Raw genomic sequence first — 19,721 nt, forward strand, 5'->3', positions numbered from 1 at the left:
ATTCTTCTCTGTACAGGGCAACTCGACAAAGGGGCAGTACCTCTACAAGCGCCACTCATTGACATGGCAAGCCATGGCACACTAGAATTACAATTTTATGAATGTATTGCAGGCGATTTGTCACATATGCCATCCACTTCCCCAGGTCATTGTATTCGTGACCTTATGTATATACAATTGAAAATGACTTTAACTTGCAGCTATGTTCATACGTGTTTGTACGTTGTGCTGAAAATGAAAGCGCTAATGTGTTAACTGACTAGCCCCCGACATGGATGTGACAACTTGTCGGTTGGTGGTAGAGGGGGTGGACACCGTACAGACAACCCAGTGAGGCAATTGGGTGGAGTAAACATGTCCCCAAGCTCGGGCCGCCTTATAAATGACCCCCAAGGTACCAGACGCCTTCATTCAGAGGACTGTCTGCAAAATGCCAGGCAAACCTGCGCCCGTTAAGAAGCCCCCCGCCAAGAAGACGGCCGTGAAGGCAAGGGAGACCGATCCGCCAGCCGCAGAAGCCGAGCTTGTTTCGGCGGAGACACCTGCCGAGGCCATACCCGTGGCCGAGGGAGAAGCATCACCTGCCGCGGGAGACGGTGCCGACACGGAAAAAAGTGCTCCAGGTACCACAATGTCATACGAAGCTATGTTACTATTTGATACTCAGAGAGGGTGTTATACAATTTGATGTCAGTAACATGTCTGCACACGAATGATTAATAATCAGGCATCTTTATGTACATAGAATGGAAAGTATTACTGTCTGATTTTTTTTTTATAAAAAAAGAGAAAGTTGCTCTATCTCATCTACCGCAATTTTAACTTACCCTGCTTTTTATCTCTCGCTGCTGAAGCTGTTCCTTTAGGTGACGTCACAGTCCCTGCTTCAGATGCACCTCCAGATGGTAAAAAAAGCAAAGCAATTGAGACTGACACTTCAGATTTGCCTTTTTTCAGCAGCACATGGACATAATGCTAACCTGCTGTTTTTTTTCCCAGCAGGGGCTGCTCAGCTCTTCGAAGAGCCACCGAAGGCCCCAACACCCCCACCTTATTCAGGTAGGTAAAGTGCGTAATATCATGAAATCAGGGGCGTGATTCAATGTTTCAATGAACCATGGCAATGATTCCCAACCAAACATTATTTGGACTCTGAGAAGTTGCCTGCCCGGTCATAAAGTTGCCTGGCCCATTTTTCACAACTTGAAACACAATAAGACAACTAATTGCAAAAAAAACCAAAACATTGTTGCGTATAAAAAAGTATAAAGGATTTTTTTTTCAATTAAGGAAGTAGGTGGAGGATTTTAAGTACTTGGGGTCAACTGTCCAGAGCAATGGAAAGTGTGGAAAAGAGGTGAAAAAGCGTGTCCAGGCAGGCTGGAGCGGCTGGAGAAATATGTCAGGTGTGATGTGTGATAGAAGGGTTTGACCCAGGATGAAAGGAAAAGTGCATAAAACAGTGGTGAAGGGAAAAGCCGAAAGGAAAAGAAGAAGAAGAAGAAGACCTACCACAAATGCTCCCTTGCTCAATTTATGGTAAATATCCCTTGCTTAAGATTTTACTCCAGTTGTTGTTTGTCGTCATGGTGCACACTGCAATGTTTGCGTTGCGATGTCTGCGTTGCGTTGTCTGCCTCCTCTTTCTAAGCGCCTTTCAAAACTCTCAAGTACACTTTTCAGTCACGTTATAGTCCGAAGCACGAAACAGGCTTCTGATTGGCTGCCGTGCCGTGTATGCAAATTGCCAAACCTGCCAAACGAATATACCTTATTTTATGAACAATAAATGACCTTTTGTATTGTAATTAAAGAAATAAACTGAACGGTATAATAAAGTCATTTTATTTACCTTTGTGATGGTATTCGTCAATGGATGGTAGAAATGGTCGACTTGGCGTAATGGTAGTGGGACGCTAAGTCACACACACGCACACCACGTTCGTGTTTTTCGATGATCTTTTTCTACTCGACCGTAATTTTCTTTTGTGTCCTCTTCGGCCTGTGGTGGGGTCTTTTTCGGTCCCATAATAGCACTTCACTCGTAACAAGCCATGTCCGCACTCAAAGAAAAGTAGTCCGCCAGCCACCGTGACGCTGTTTGACCGTGTGGTTTGGTGTCATCCGCCAAAAACTAGTCCGCCAGCCACCGTGGCACTCCATGTGGTTTGGTTCGTCCGCCGATGTTCATGAGCTAAAGCGTTCATAAGCTGAGGTATCACTGTATAAAGGTTTTCCAAATATAAGGCATTATAAGGCGCTACAGCAGAACCTGGGGTACACACTACTTCTTCGACAGGGGGAAATTAAGTTGCTGGCTGCTGACAGTAGTTGTGAGACCTGTTGTGGCTCAATATTACTTCACATATAAGACGCGGCTGCGTATAGGTTGCAGGTTCATCTTTTGAAGAAAATGAAGGCTTTTGGGTGTTCCTTATACACTGGAAAATATGGTAATTATGGTATCTAATTTCACTTCTGCAGTCAAAAATGTCCGTCATTTGGACATCATTTGGCTTATCTATCGATGCTAGTCGCGTGAAGTGTAAATTTCTCCACTGCGAGACGAATAAAGGTAAATCCAATCCAAGTTACATGAAGAAAAATTAAATGTTGCCATTCATAAAACAGAAAAATGTCAAAACAGGCCCAGATTTAGATTTTTATGATTGAACTGAGAAGAGCCTGTCATTGTTTCAGGCAATACTAAATGTTTAATTATTATTTAGATATTTAGTTTTGATTGTAAAATATAAACATATCACGTAAAATATATATATTGGTTCAAAATAGGTTGTGAAACGCTACTCTATTGTGATCAAATGCATTTCTTTATGCAGAAGTTGAGGAACCCTCACAAGGTTTCAACTGAGGGTCCATTCCTGCGAAATAATTATCCTACTAACTAATAAATACAATTGTTTCGAATTATGTCACTGTTTGTTTGCAGTTCCCACCAGCGCTCCATTGGAAATATCTGTGGAGGATGTGAATGAGGTGAGTCTCACTGTCAAGTGGAAGAAGCCGGACACTATTGGAGAATCCGGCCTGGATGGATACACCGTTGAGTACTGCAAAGATGGAAGTAAGATCGCCTCCTCATTTGCTCCAGGAAGTGTATGTGTGTGTGTATGTGTGGGGGTTAGGGTGTTCTAGCACATGTCAGGCCGCAGCTGTCTTCCAGTTGTCAGAGGTCAGATTGACTCATAGCTATAGGCGGTAGTTGTCATACCTCCTGGTGCCTGTTTTAGGAATGCTCCATTGCTCAGATGACGTTTTGTCATGGCTGCCAAAAGTAATCCTTACTGTATGTTGTTTTTAAACGCATGTCGCCATGCTATAACTCAAAGAAGATATTCTGCATTGTTTGAAAGGGTTCCCATTTTTGTTGTAACTTGCTGGTAACACATATTTGGAAAAATATTGAAGAATTTTGAGAGCTGGTGGATCTGCAGGAGTGGTGAAAGCCAAATGTAATTATGGCTCTTCAAAATGGACCCTTTCATTCTCTTTCAACGTGCCACACTCAACAAACAAGACATCGTCAGTGATTGACAAAAAAACAGTACCTGACATTGTCTAACGCAACCCAACTTTGGTGTCCCGTCAGCGACAGACTGGGTGGTAGCAAACAAGGAGTTGACCCCGGCTACTCGCTACTGCATCAAGGATCTGACAACGGGTGACCTGCTGTTGGTGCGTGTGGTGGCCATAAACGCCGCTGGCCACAGTCAGCCCGCCACACTCTCCTATGCTGTGCCAATTCGCGAGGTGGTCGGTGAGTACTTGCCATGAATGCAAAGTTATCCTCTTCAAAAAACTCTGAATGCCATGAGAGTGTGTGTGTGTGTGTGTGTGTGTGTGTGTGTGTGTGTGTGTGTGTGTGTGTGTGTGTGTGTGTGTGTGTGTGTGTGTGCGTGCGTGCGTGTGTGTGCGTGCGTGTGTGTGTGTGTGTGTGTGTGTGTGTGTGTGTGTGTGTGCGTGCATGCGTGTGCGTGCGTGCGTTTTTACAGAAACATTATTCTTAGAAAGTGATGCAGTTAACTCTTGAAAACACTGGACGACTACTGACCGAGGGAAGGTCAGTCGCCGTCTGTAGTATATACTGTAGATGCAGTGTGTCATCCTTAAAGTACCTTAAGTACCTAGAATACACTTCCCCTCCTGATGGCCACACAACCATGTGCCACTTACCGATTCCGAGGGCATCTCATTCATCACTGAGCACATTTCCTGATTCAAATATCCGCAAATAATCAAGAACATTTAGTGGAGAAATGCGGTCATGTAACTAGAACTGCCGCCAAACTGTGTCGGTGCGAAACACGAGCCTAATTGATGGATTGTGGTTGGCTTGAGAGAGTTAAATTCAGCTCTGTGTACCCTCATCTCTGTTCCTCACCACACGCGCGCGCGCACGCACACGCACACACACACACACACACACACATTCACACTTACACACATGCACACGTTCACATACAAGACCTCTTATTTGGGTTTTGAAGACATTATCCGAACATAGATGCATGTTTATCCAAACACCAAAGCATATAGTTGATAATTTGTGGGAACACTGGCTGAATGTTTCACGGCTGCTGGGAAGGAAGCCAATTTTCAGGGATTAGCTTTGTGGCCAAAAGTGGAGCTGGATCTCATGGTGATGAAATCTTAGCTGTCAAATCTCAGGGAAAGGATGATGCGACAAATTGGTTCAGGAGTGGTGTGACATGCATCTGAAATGCTAGACGGAGATTGATGAGCAGGATGTTGATAGCTTAAAATGATAACACATTCTAAATCCATTGCCTGGTTCCAACGTGCTGATTTGCTCTTTTTCTGTCCAGATAATTTCTGGGATGCTATTGTTGAAATTTAGCCGAAACCAAACCCAATCTTTAGTTTTTTTCCCCGATAAACAGCATTTTAAAGGGATTTCCTTTCCCAGCTGCCATGACTTAGCGCTGCAATGCTCGAATTAGCTACATGTGATAACATATTTCTCTTTTGGGATCAGATTTCAGCCTCATATACGACTTTATCATCTCCAAAAGTATTTCAAGGACAGTGACGTGCAGTGAGGTTCAAGGCTGGTGAGGCACTGACATCATTATTGTCAGATTTACAAACATATGAACTCTACAGTCACTTATTCACCATTTAATTGGCAACAGTTAACGTGTTTTGTTTAAAATGTCATGTCAGCATTCTTTATATATACAAACTGTAGCATAGGAAAAGAAGAATTAAAAAAACATTATCGTGTTACCTTTACTTATAAATGAAGTCCATGCGCCGCTCCTTCTGAAGAAAGACATCGATAACTTCTTTGTAGAAGCCTTCTTTATCTTTCTTCAGTTTTAAAAGTCTCTCTGTCTCAATGGAGATCACTGCCAGTGAAGAAAGTCGTCCTTGATCAGTCCTGTTCCGACTGTATGTTTTCGGTCTTTTCAGTGCTGAAAATGACCGCTCCACTGATGCTGTAGTCGCTGGAACAGTGAGCACGAGCTAGAGCAACTTTGTCGCTTCAGGAATAGTTTCAATGAGATTCTTCTGGGCCAAAAAGCTGAGAAGCTGTCCCGGACAATTACGTTCATCCCTCACCGTTTGTGAGCTATAGAGTCCGGTGTTGGTCTTCCTTTAATTATTATCTCCTGCTTCAATTAAAAGTCCAGTTTAGAAAATTCTTTCAATTTAGATGTGTAATCCTCCATTCTGAAAATAAGGCCAAGCAACACGAAAAAAATGACTGGATGGTTGCACTTTACTTGGTAACTGTTTACTGTACCTTGCTGTCACTAATTCTATTATTGTGCAGCCGAGGAGTCGCAAGAAGAATCTCTGGAATCACCAGCGCCCCCTGTCATGAATCAGGAGAACTGTGTGCCTCACCTATGCACACAGTTTTGATAAAAATAAAAATAAACACTGTAATACAGTTTATAATGTACAGTGACTGTACATTATATACACCAGCTAAACTGTAGAAATTTAGTTCATATACTATTATTATTACAAGTTAAGAGAATTCAGTGAAACTTGTAGCAAGCAAATTGCAAGCAAACTTGTAATAATTCTATGCCACACATAAATGGTTTGCAAGTTTTGAACGACTGTGAGGACCAAAAAAATACTGCTAAAACTACCAGATTGGGTGACATCCAGGTGGAACCGTCATATTAAAAAGGAGCTAGACAAAGGTCAAGATTATCCAAGTTTCCATACCTTTGTGTCGTTTATATCAAAAGACGCATGCATTGCTTGCAATCCAGTGTCGTCTCTATACGCCTTGAGACAATCTACTGAAATGACAGTAAAAAAAAGGTAGGGCAAACACATTTGCTACAAAGTTGAGAATCCCAGACCCACAAATCTATAACACAAAGCAAGCAACCAATGAAAACTATTTACAAAGTGCCAAAAATTTGGCAGCGGCTCCCCTCTCCCGGCAAATTGGCGTTTTCATGTTTATTATGTTTGTTAAAGTCATTATTATGTTTGTTAAAGTCATTATAAGTGCCTTGCATGCTGGGTCCGAGAGGACAGTAATTTCATCTGTGCTGTATTTCATGCATATTAGCATATTTGACAATAAAGCTGACTTTGACTTTGAAAATTCAGGCATATGTATATGCTGTGGAGAAGAACACTCTCTACATCAATGGAAGAAGCTAATGGGAATGTCTTCAGAAGAAAGGAGAACATACATCTTCCAAAATAAACTATGTTTTGCATGGCTGAGGAAGGGTGACAGTTCCAAGCAATGTAGAAATAAAGCAGTGTTTGGAGTATGCCAAAAGAGTCATCCAACTGCATTACATGAAGATTGTTCTCCAACGGAGATACCTTCAACACAAAACACCACCGAAGAAAGCACATGCTCATTATCTTGCTCTCTCAATGTAAGTGGTGGTCAGAGTACATCAATGATTGTGCCCGTCTGGATCTCATCACCTCACGCAACTGATATAGAAGTCCTAGCATATAGCAGCCACATGTTTGATCAAGAATTATGTGCAAAGCTGAAGGTCAACATGGACCCAGTTAAACCCAAACTCTTCACAATGATGGGAAGGGACTCAGTCGTAAAAAGCGAAAGAGTTTGTGGACTTAAAGTAAGAGGATTTTTCTACGAATATTTCCCTTGACCTACCTCCAGCCTAGACAAGAGACTTCATACCTCTCGGCCGGACACATATTCCTACCTGCAAAACTGCCTCTTCGTGGAAACATCTTGTCGTGTCGTGTTTTCGAGTGTCTGTCAAAGAGTTACCCCCCTTAACACCATCAGCCGTCATTGAAGCCCTTTAGTCTGATTTTGCAGACACAAAAGTAGGCGAAAAAAGTCTCAAGACAACATTCGCTTATTGCAAATATTAACAGGAGGCCTCCAAAGAAACGAGTACGACCACCTCGAAATGCCACTGCCTTTCAAAGCGCGACCTCACCTCCCGGTTAATAAGGTGCTTGCTTTAGCAAGACCAAACCAACTTAGAAGGAAGTTGGACAGAGATCACAAGGACAGAAGTGACTATCTGAAGATTATGGAGGGCATCATTGAAGCTGGCGATGCAGAGAAAGCAGACAGGCAACCAAAGCTTTAAATTTAACAACCGTCGTTAACTTGCATCCTCAGTCGTGGAGCTTGGTCACATGATGTAAATAGAATGTGTCAAAGTGCTCAGTTGTGAACACACACTTGGCAAATTTAGTTGTGCTGCCCAGATGCTGTCATGCATGTGGTAGACCCCCACGCTGGCTGTGACGAAAAACGACAATCATAGTGCAGCATACCAGAATGGACTAGAGATGAACACTAAAACAGATAAAACTGAAAATGCAAGATGAATTTTCATGACTTGTGTGTTTCAGACCGTCCAAAGATCAAAATTCCTCGCCACCTCCGCACATGCCTTTCCAAGCAAGTTGGAGAGCAAATCAACCTGGTCATCCCGTTCCTTGTGAGCCCAAATTTCCTACGTCATATTCCATAAAGGCCTCCTAAAATTGGCACCTCATATATTCGTATTGTTTCACTCTTTTATAATTCCACAGGGCAAGCCCAAACCCTTGGTTTCCTGGCTGAAAGACGGTCAACCTTTGGATCCAAAGAGGGTCAACATCAGGAATAGTGACAAGGACAGCATTCTATTTATCCGCAACGCTCAGAGGGAAGACTCGGGTGTTTATGAGATGACTGTTCAGGTGGACTCCTTTGAAGACAAAGCCTCCATCACCCTTCAGATTGTTGGTGAGGGAGTTATACCTGGAGCAATCACTGGTAAAAATAAGCAATGCGAAATGACCACTTTCAATGGTCCATGGTCCTATTCACTACCTTGTCAATGCCATTCTCCATCATTTGTTAGCATTGAGCTCGCGAGCTACAAGGCAAAGTTAAATATACAATGTGTAATTCCTTTTCTTCTGTTTTAGAGTAAATTCCAAAGGGTTGGCAATCAACCAACCCCTCAAGGACTACTTTTGAAACAACAGGTCATTAATGTTACAACCAAACTGATGCTTGTGAGGTAGAATTTGGAGTTTTGCAGCCATTTAAAGTCTAAGAGAGGTTATCAATTTACCTGATGACCTCATGAGAACAGTCACAAGGGCGCCGATCGTTGTCGTCGACCTTTCTTACCGATGTTGTCTTGATAGAGCTGCCTGGTCCACCCAGCAGTGCAAAGCTGTTGGACTGTTGGGGCATCAATGCCGCACTGGCATGGACTGCACCCAAAGATAATGGCAACACAGAGATCACTGGGTACATCGTCCAGAAGGCTGACACAAAGACTGGGGTATGAGCTTCTGAGCTAACAAGTACCTGTAGGTGTTGTTGTCATAATGTAATCATATTGCCTGGCTAACTGGCTTTGCCATATATTCACACAGGAATGGTTCACCGTGTTGGAGCACTACCACAGGCTAAGCGCCACCATTTCGGACCTCATCATGGGAAACTCCTACGCCTTCAGAGTGTTTTCTGTCAACAAAGTGGGTCTCAGTGAGAAGAGCGCTGTCACCAAGGATGTGGCCACCATCCAGAAGACAGGTGCCTACCCACCAATTCGGCTCCCGTATGAGTGCTGTTATTTTTATGAGCAGCTGGAAGTGAGCAAATGTAGTAACTTCAAAGAAGACCTTGACACGTATTTAAATACAAGATGACAGCAGCTACTGTAGGAGTAAATTTAGAGCCTCAAGACAGTGTTACGAAAGCAAGCAGGGAAAAATGTTTGTGACTTACAAGATGAACAAAGTACATTTACTTCATTACATCATTTTACATGTACTCTTTACACTCATACTTTATCTATCAAAGCATGTAAACGTTTTTTTCTTTAGTGAAGTTCTTTTCTTTCACTTTTGTATAATGGTATAAGTTGAGTGGATATTAAAAAGTCGATACACCCCTTTTCAAACATGGTTGCACTATTCTGCACACCGTTTAATAAAAGATTAATGTTAAACTCCTACATTATTCCTCAACAAACAAAATTTGGAAAATATTAATTCATTGATGTTGTTTTTTAATTGTTATCTTGTCTTTTTGTTCTCAGGCATCATCTACAAGCCTCCTGAATACCAGGAACATGACTTCAGCGAGGCGCCTAAATTCACCACACCGCTCAGCAACCGGGCTGCTACTGTTGGCTACACCACCAAGCTGCTGTGCTCAGTTCGTGGTAGTCCCAAGGTCAGTCATGTCAGGCTGAACATATAATAACACTTAATCACGCTCCTTATGAGGAACCTGTTGAACTATTTTTATGCTTTAGAGTCTAAAGCATAAAAGTATTGTTTAGTACACTGAGAGTGTCTAGACTTTAGACACTCTCAGTGTACTAAACAATTGAAGGACGCTGTGTGAGATGGATGCTTTTTGGTTGACTGGAGCGCTGCAGTGCTTGACCCATTTTATTTATTTATTTTAAAAAAGAACTTAATATATAACCATCTTTCAAATTTGGTCCCATATGACACTTACAGGCTGCTCGTAATCAAATTTAAAACCCTGAATGAAACTATTTTATGTAGCGTACCAGTCAAACGTTTGGACTGGGTTTGCAAAGGGAATTAACTTTTCCTGTGGGGATTTTTTTTTAATTTTGAATTTCATATGTTAAAATAAAATGTAAATTCCTCCACTGCAAGACTAATAAAGACTAATCAAATAATTTTATATTTAAATTATCTTTCCACACGACTCCATCAATAGTTTCCAATTCCCCTTACTTCTGAAAATTCCCCAGTTTAACATCCTTTTGAAATTTTAGCCGCACGTTTGATAAGATCAGCACTGGGATTGTGTATCTAATTAAAAAGTAACTTTTTTTTCTGATCATTTCAATCAGATACCCAGCATGGTACAAGGGAGGCTGGTTCTGGCATTATTGATGGCCATTGCTGCCGGTCTGGTGAAACCAGTGGCGGGCTGTGCATGTCACTCCCAGGCCTTCAGTAATGCTCCGTCTGAATCAATTAGCTGCAAGTGTGGTGGGATATTACGACACGTCCAATAGAGGATGCTGTTCCGTTGGCCAGGAAATAACTTGTGACTTGAAGAAACTTGGGAAATACTGTCATCAAACTGTTCGAATTTTTACTATGAACGTGTGGATTCATGATAACCTCATAGACTTGCAATATTATTTGCTATTTTTGCTAGCTTATGAGCTGTCCGACCTTATTGATGTCAATGTATTTTTGAAAGGTCCGTCTTGTAAATGGATTTAACAGTAAATCATCAGCCAAATCCAATCCTTCTCCTCCTTCAGCCATTGTGGGTTGACAAAACCGCTATTAAATCAACAAAATATATTTGCTTATGCAGCTCGTTACCGATAGAGCGTGCTTGCTCTGGCCAGCAGTGACGTGCGGTGAGATTCATGGCTGGTGAGGCACTGACGTCATCAGTCAGATTTACAAACACGAACACTACAGAGTAGCTTATTCACCATTTGATTTGCACCAGTTAACGTGTTGTGTTTAAAATATCATGTCAGCATTCTTTATATAAACTGTAACATAAAAAAAGAATAACAAAACATTATTATCGTGTTAACTTTACTAATAAATGAAGTCCATGCGCCGCTCCTTCTGAAGAAAGGCATCGATACCTTCTTTGTAGAAGCCTTCCTTATCTTTCTTCAGTCTCTCTATTTCTTTCAATTTAGATATGTAATCCTTCTGAAAATAAGGCCAAGCAACACGAAAAAATGACTGGATGGTTGCACTTAACTTGCTAACTGTTTACTGTAGCTTGCTTTCACTAATTCTATTATTCTGCAGCCGAGGAGGCGCAAGAAGAATATCTGTAATCACCAGCGCCCCCTGTCATGAGGCAGGAGAACTGTGTGCCGCACCTATGCACAAAGTTTTGATAAAAATAAAATAAACACTGTAGTACAGTGTTTATAATGTAAAGTGATTCTACATTATATGCACCAGCGAAACTGCAGAAATGTAGTTCATATACTAAAAGTGTTTGAATACTTTAATAGCGATATACAGAGGAAAAGCAATGCGGTCTCACTGCAGAGCAAGCCAGCACAGTTAACATAGTCATTGCACAATCCATCGGGAGGCTCAGCCGACTGCTGCCTCACCGCTCGTCACTACTTAGTATTTGAACGGTAAATGTGAAAATTCAGCGATTTAGAAAAAAAAAATCCAAAAATGGTGAAGTTAAATGGAAAAGAACTTTAAAGTACAAATCACTAAATAAATATTACTGTTTCATTTATTTTTTCATTTGGTAGTTCCATGATGACAGGTGAGGCATGGCCTCACCTGCCTCCCCTGACTGCACGTCACTGCTGGCCAGTATGCTCTTATCACCGAGCAGCTAATGAGACTGTGATTGGCTAGTGACTAGCCAATCATGTGACTAGCCAATCATAGTTTGCTAAAACTGACATTTCCGGCGTCTGCAAGCCAGCCTTGCCAACTCGAACTCTGATTGGTTAAAGCAACAGTTTCATCGACGTTGATTTTTATGCTCCAGGGCCCGCAGAACTGATTGTGAAGGTGTACAAGTAGATTTCTTACCCTGGTAAACAAATGATGGCTGAAATGTGACTGGTTAAAAGGTAAAATACGAAAATACACACTACAATTTGGAATTATTTAATAAAAATTCATGGACAAAATATAATTCACATTACTCTACGATTTAGGTATTTTTAGGCCAGCAGAGAAGGCCAGGCACGCCCTGATGGCCCACCACTGGGTGAAACATATCTTTACAGTTGTCTGCCTGTCCCTTAGGTGACAGGCCGTGGTGGAAATGCAGCTGATTATGTGTTCTAGCTGTCCTTGGCTTCTCACCAAGGACAACCACATTTGCAGAGTCATACCACTGGTGCTTAGGCAAATCCAACTGGAATTTTAGAACACGGCATGCCTCGAGCAGGAAACAGGAAAGCGAGCCTGCTGTGTCATAGTAGTCGATGTTTCAAATACAAGGGTTGTGTGTGTTTCTATTTTTCATTCATGTTCGAGCATTCAAAGCCTTATAATGAGAATAATACATTTAATTTACGCGCCTTTCTGAACACCCAAGGACACTTTACAATAAAAACAATACATAAAACAATAAAATCATGAATAAAACAACAAATAATAAAACAGCAGATTAAATTAGACCATGAAAGCAAGTTTAAACAGGTGGGTTTTGAGGTGGGATTTGAAAGTAGGAAGGGAGTCAATGTTCCCCACCACACACCTTCAGGTGGATTTCTATGTTTGGGGCTGATCCAAGTAGCGAATCGCGCCCTGGGCGTGGAATCAAGATCGCTGGATGCTATATCTAAATGCATCTTGTGGAAGACTTCAGAGTAGCAACTGGCTGGAAATCTGGCTGGAAATACAAGAGCACTTGCGTATAAGCAGCTATGAGCAACCATATCCACCAATTGCCTGTCAGGGGGTTTGTTTTTTAAATTCCTTTTATAGGACTAACAAAAATGAAATGATGTGTTTATGGGGCAAGTGCACCTCCGAGCTGACTTGTTTTACATCTGCATGCAGGCACCTCTGATAATGAGCTGTCACTAATGGAGATGAAGTGTTCTGGAAGCTGAACAGGGAAGACACAAATGATAAAATGAGATAAGAGATTAGTCCATTTTCCCGATGTAAAGACGGTTGCTATTTTTGTCACCCACTCTTTCATGTGACACCGTTATCACGTGAATTTACCTCAGCCCAAACACATTTTAGTGTGATGGAATCTCGGTGGCACATGAACGAGATTATCGGAAAAAAATGAATAAAATCGCAGAACCGTTTCATTTATGGTTCCCAGTAAAACCTTCCTCATGGACGGTTGTGTCATCTTGTGGTCTTTTGGTGCCGAAACCCACTGTCGACAGAATGTCACGGCCACATCCTGAATTTGTGCGATGATAAAAGCTCATTCTTTTTTTTTCTCGCAGCCTAAGATCGAATGGCTGAAGAACCAGATGGTGATCGGTGATGACCCCAAGTTTCGTCAGCTCTCCAACCAGGGCATTTGCTCCTTGGAGATCCGCAAACCGTGCTGCTTTGATGGCGGCGTCTACACGTGCAGAGCTAAGAATGATCAAGGAGAGGCCACGGTCTCCTGCAAACTGGAGGTCAAACGTATGTATGCACAACTGCTCGGTGTATAATTGGAAGTTGGGTTTGCAGGATTAATTTATTCCAAAAAATATAAAATGCTATGAAAAGTTGTATTTCCCATGGAAAATAATGTTAATTTTCCCATGGAAAATAATGTTAATCCAAATTATCTCATTCACTGCTAGACCGGGGTTTTTGTCATTGTCACTCAAATTCCAGGACCCACAGAATATTGAGTTATAGAACTACATAAACTTTCAATGCAGTGTAAGATACTGTAGACTCTCTTCTTTCATAAGAAAAAAAGAGTTAATTCCTAAATTGGATGGGTCTGGATTAATATGAGGTGCAAGTGGGGGTGGCTGTACAAAAGGCAAATGCTGCCCTCTCGTGGAAGGGAAAAACATTGAGAGAGGTCTGATCAGTGCTTTATCGGCAGGCGGAAAAACAAAAACCTGAACAAATTCGTGAATGGCTCTCCACGTCATATTTTCAATTCCCGAATAAATTCGGGAATGGCAGTGAATGAGTTAATTGGCTTCATATTTGGTACCAAGGCTGTGCTGCATGGGGTAAGCATAACATTGTGATTTCATATTCAAGCAATAGAACAATGTCAACTTTTTCTTGACAGAGGTGATTCTTTTGGAGGAAAGGAGCAAATAAAGCATGATGTCAATCTTCAGAGGTAAGGTCAAAGACAAAATAAAGGCTCCACCATGCCCTAAAGCAGGGGTCGGGAACCTTTTTGACTAAGAGAGCCATAAAAGTAAAATACAGTAAAGTCTCGTTATATCGATATTCAAGGGAGTCCGAAAAAATATCGATATAACCGGGACTATCGATATATCTGACCCTGTTTGCATGTAATTTTCTCCGTGCGTGCATAGAAATAGTATCGATATAACCGGGACTATCGATATATCCCATATCGATATAACGAGACTTTACTGTATATAGAAATGTTTTTCAGTGAGAGCCACACACACGCGCACACACACCCGCACGGCCACTTTTCAACAAAATGTATTATTTAAAATAACTTTGTGATAGTACCCGCCGTTAACATGGATGGTTTTCCGTTCCTCGTGTTTGGTAAAAATCCAGGAAAACGATCGGAATGAAATTCAATTTGCCGGTCCAGAGGCGAAGTTACTGCTAGCGAGCCTGCACACGGCTCATAAGCTTCCGCACTTGCTATCTGCAATCCACTTCTCGCAGAAGTATGTCGATGCTAACGTTAACATGGGGGTTGTTAAAATATCACTGACATTCAACTGTTTCATCGATGGTATTGTTTCATTGCAAATTAGAATCGCGAATCCTCGGATGCATTCAAGCTGGAGCGTACTCGTCTTTTTTTTTTTTTTTTTTTTTTTTTTTACTGTCGGGCTGATTTATAGGGGTGTTCACCTGTTTCAACTGACGGCCAGTATCATCCAATCAAACCTGCGCTTTCTGCCAAACTAGGTCAGTGTCATCCAATCAAAATTGCGCTTTTCGCCAACTGCAGCCCCAACGGGAAATGAACGGCAAAAAAGCGAGAATATTTATTTAGTTTTATCGGCGAGCCATATGCAATCATCAAAAGAGCCATATATGGCTCGCGAGCCATAGGTTCCCGACCCCTGCCCTAAAGTGATATATAAATTAAATTTTTGAGAGTCTGCCCTAGACACATATGATCTACAGATATGATCTACATTACAGTTAAAGACGTGTCTGCAGATAGGGTGACATGTCTTCCTGACAACTCCAGATGTCCGGACTTGAATACATCCACAGTGTGTTGCGATGCGTTCGCACTTGTATTTCCGGCTGCCCACTTGTGATCAGATCACATTACCAAAGTACTGTGTGTCTCTCCAGGTGCGGGCCAATGAAGCTGCCACCATACTTGGGAGGGTTCTTCAAGGGGAAAACAGGGGATTAGTAAGGGAGCCCCTGTCCTTTGGGAGAAGAGGGGGCTGTTAATGGGGTAGGATTTGGTGCAAGATGATGTTGGCCATGCAGTCCACGACTTCTAAAAATGAGTCACGCTAATCTGACGTGCAGCCAAACTCATCACATTACCATGAGTCCACAGGCTGGGTGGACCCTAGGGCAAAGAAGAACAGAAAATGACGGGTGATTTCTGAAAAGGCCCGTGCATTTTGGTCAGTAACAAAATTATAGCGTTGAGCTGTGACCACAGAAAGGACGTGATTCATTAGAAAACGTCACAAAACAAATACAACTTCAGCTCCAACTAGTGTGATCTACAAAAACTGATTAGATTTGTTTTGTATGTCTACGGCATTGAATGGCATGGGGGCTTCTTGCTAGGCACAATTTTTAAAGCTGCATCAAAAAAAATAAAACAAAAAAAAGGTTGTTTAGATTCATAACTACAGTTAGTCGTTTGGCAAACACATTGCATCACCACATTCAGCATGAACAGTACAGGGACAATTTAGTTAAACATTACTTTTGTACTTCTGTTTATCAAAGTAAAAACACATACTGTCAAAAAACAAGATGAATGATGTCGTAAATTGATTCATTCTATACGGCCCTAACTAGCTTGTATTTATTCTTTTGTTTGTTTAGCAACATCACCATCTGCTGGATTGGTTAGAGCACGACCTCATTTGCAACCTTAGGCGCATCCGTGCACAATTTCACCATTCCTGCGACAGTACTTCAAATAACCCAATATTGTCTTCTGTACACAATTTTACACACCTTTTACTGTTTGTGTATGTGTGTCCAGGTTTCTGGGGAAGGGGAGAAGAAAAGATGACGATGCGGCATTTATGTACACAATGAAGCATTGGTCCTCAACCCACATCATTGCATCTCGCCAACGACTGCTGTGTTAAATGCTGAATGATGATCAAGTTGTCAGGATGAATGTCCAATGTTGTTTCTGATATTTGCAGTTTGTTCCACTGTAGCATATCACTCATTTAAAATGGTTTGGATTTTGCAAAGAGCGAGGGATGTGAAATAAATATTTTATATTTTATGATATCCGATGTGAATTTCTATATGTGAAAAAAGTATCTGGCATTGAGCTGTAAGTGAAAGCCTCCCTTTCAGACTGAAAATTCACAACATGGTAGTATCTATCTATCTATCTATCTATCTATCTATCTATCTATCTATCTATCTATCTATCTATCTATCTATCTATCTATCTATCTATCTATCTATCTATCTATCTATCTATCTATCTATCCATCCATCCATTCACCCACCCACCCCTCTCTTTCTCCCCCTACGTCCCTGCCTCCCTCCTTGCCTCTATCCCTCTCTCCCTCCTTCTCTCCCTCCCTATCTCTCTCTCTCTCTCCGCCCATCCACCCCCCTGTCCCTCTGTCCGCCCGTCCACCTGTCCGTCTGTCGGCCCATCCGTCCATCCATCTTGTGGGGGCTGTAGCTTATCCCAGCTGTCTTCAGGCAGTTTGCAGGGAACACCTTGAACAAGGCACACAGAGACAAACAACCATCTACACTCACACTCACATCTTGGGATAATTTAGAGCAGGGGTCCCCAAACTTTTTCTTGTGAGGGCCACATAACTTTTCCCTTCTGTGATGGGGGGCAGGTGTCAGTTTGGAACAGAAAAAGTGTGACGATCGTAGGGGAGCTTAAAAAAACCACACATAACCAAATAACCCTTTCCAGGTCAGGAAACAAATAAAAACACTATTAATGAAATAAATAATAACTAAATAACCCTCTCTGGGTTCTTCACAGAAAAAAAATCAGGAAATAAATAACACTATTTATGAAATAAATAATAACTAAATAACTCTCTTGGTTCTTCATAGAAAAACAGGAAATAAATAACACTATTTATGAAATATTAACTAAATAACTCTCTCTGTGTTCTTCATAGAAAAAAAGCCATGGAACATTAACTTTCTGTTGTGCCATGCACAATCTTAACAGATAAAAGTTCAGCTCAGTTGTCCAAGCAGAATCTCTCTGACACATATGAGCAGTCTCTTAAAGTTCTTGTGTTACTTCCTTATAATCCTTTTGTGGGTTCCAGTATGCTTGTAGACACCGCTGTTTGCAGCTTTCTCATCAACTTCCCTGTGAAAACCACAAAGAAAGCAGGTTGAGAAAGTGAACTGATACAGCACCTACACAGCACATACATTTCACTACCAGTATGGTTGTAAAGATGCGTTTTATCCCAGTAGATTTTATTATGATTATATTTATTTATGCACAGAATGACTCATTCAAGTCAGGAAAGTGAGCTTATCTATGTATGTTCATCAGTGTGAACTGTGGGTCTGCATCTGGCTGGTGAGAAGTTGAATATCAGGTTCCATTCTAGTTACAGCCAGTCTCAAGCACTGATGCAAATGTTCTTCTGTCAATCTTGATCTAATCGGAGATTTCAGCAGTTTCATGCAAGAAAAGCTTTTCTCGTGCTGCCAAAAACTGTGGACATTTTCATTGCGTGTTTTTTGATGATTGGATCGTTTGGGAGGGTGGCATAGAAGTCAATGAGACTGTTGTACTTGCATCTTACAATGCATCTTTCATATTACAATGCATCTTTCAGACCATCACAGTTATGTAACTCAGGTCCAACTTCTCCATGGTTTGGTACACTTGGTCAAAAATATCATCTCCCGTTGTAGTCCCTTTGACACTTTGGAGGGCTGCCAGCTCCTCGCATATCTCAAAGTTTGCGCTAACTCGACGAATAAAAATGAGCAGTTGCGCTGTGTCTTGCACGTGCGTGCTCTCATCCAGTGCTAATGAAAAAAGTCAAATTCTTTCGTCTTCTGCTCAAGCTGGGCATATACATTAATCCCGATTTCTTCACCGCGTCTGATGATTGTACTCGCAGATAGACCTACGGCATTATATGCATCTTTCTTCCCGGGACACAACTCCTCAGCGACAGCATCCATACATTTCTTAACAAACTTGGCTGTTTCTCTTTATTTGTAAGTAGGTTTGTTGTCAAATCTCCCAGGCAGGTGACGCGCAGAGCTCGATCGTGGCGTGGAGTCGAGCAAGTCGTGTTGTGATGTCCGTCCGACGCCCGGCATGAGCCGGGCGTGCCTGTGCGGGTCTTTGCAAGTCTCTTTGAGTCTGTGAGTCCGAGATGAGTCTCTCTGTCTCGCGACAGCTCCTTTTTATACCATTTTCAAGCGTGTGATATGCGTCAGGGTGCGACACACATCAAGGAGATCAAGGGCTCGAAAGACATCCAAGCTGCGGTGCGCACCGGTGACGCCACAGGGCTCCCCTCCTGGATCTGAAGTTGGGGAAGGCGACGCAGGAAAAAAACGAGCAGGACGCGCTCAGAAGAGCTGGTAGGAGGTGAGACGTTTTGGGAAGTGCACACGTTTGCCGCTCCGGGTCGTTCGTCCACACGTAGAGGCCAGGCACGAAGAAGGTCGCGTTGTTGGTAGGTTGGCCGACGTCGGTGTTCGGGAGCACGACAACGTGTGCTCTACGACTGCCGGTTTGAGTCGGTCGATTGAGACTGTATCCTCGCGGCTGTTGATTTGAATCCGGAACGTCTTCTCACCGCGGGAGAGGACGGGATACGGGCCATCGTAAGGGGGCTGGAGGGGCTTGCGCACCCGATCACACCGCAGGAAGGCATGCGTACATGTTCCTAGTGCGGGATCCACGTGCGTCGGCTGGTACGATGTTCGCGGCAGCCGGGGCCGCATAGCCAGCGCAAACTGCCGGAGGCGGGTGAGCAGATCATTGACGTCGACAGTCGCAGGGTCGGTCGGGTTGAGCAGCTCACCAGGCAGGCGTAAACTGGCACCGTATACCAGCTCTGCTGGAGTCGAGTTGATGTCGGGCTTTAACGTAGAGCGGATGCCGAGCAACACCAGAGGCAGGTTATCCACCCAGTGTTCTGCATTGTCGGAAGACATCAGGGAGGCCTTCAGTTGGCGATGGAGGCGCTCAACCATGCCGTTCGCAGCTGGGTGGTAGGCAGTCGTCCGGTTTCGTTCACATCCCAGAAAAGTGCACAGCTTGCCAAATAGTGCAGACTCGAACTGGGCTCCACGATCGGTGGTGATGGTCTTCGGTGATCCAAAGCGGGCGACCCAGTGTTGGAGGAAGGCACTGACAACAG

General features: G+C 42.6%; 1 protein-coding gene across 2 annotated transcripts; it reads left to right on the plus strand.

Annotated features, from left to right (window-relative positions):
• The first annotated feature begins 400 nt into the window (after positions 1 to 400).
• Positions 401 to 16,620, plus strand: mybpha (myosin binding protein Ha). 2 transcript variants are annotated; one of them, XM_088993335.1, is made up of 13 exons: positions 401 to 623; positions 855 to 905; positions 1,000 to 1,059; positions 2,951 to 3,085; positions 3,611 to 3,778; positions 7,873 to 7,961; positions 8,056 to 8,281; positions 8,662 to 8,801; positions 8,896 to 9,055; positions 9,564 to 9,700; positions 13,443 to 13,629; positions 14,243 to 14,296; positions 16,361 to 16,620. In XM_088993335.1, exons 1-12 carry the CDS (start codon positions 431 to 433, stop codon positions 14,272 to 14,274), a joined length of 1,578 nt encoding a protein of 525 aa, XP_088849461.1. In that variant the 5' UTR covers positions 401 to 430; the 3' UTR covers positions 14,275 to 14,296; positions 16,361 to 16,620. The 2 variants fall into 2 exon arrangements, with proteins under 2 accessions (XP_088849461.1, XP_088849553.1); XM_088993427.1 differs by having other exon boundaries at positions 402 to 623; positions 8,056 to 8,251.
• The last annotated feature ends 3,101 nt before the right edge of the window (positions 16,621 to 19,721 follow it).

Source organism: Hippocampus bargibanti, linkage group LG01, assembly GCF_051943395.1.
Source record: "Hippocampus bargibanti isolate YZ-2025 linkage group LG01, ASM5194339v1, whole genome shotgun sequence".
Classification (NCBI taxonomy): domain Eukaryota; kingdom Metazoa; phylum Chordata; class Actinopteri; order Syngnathiformes; family Syngnathidae; genus Hippocampus; species Hippocampus bargibanti.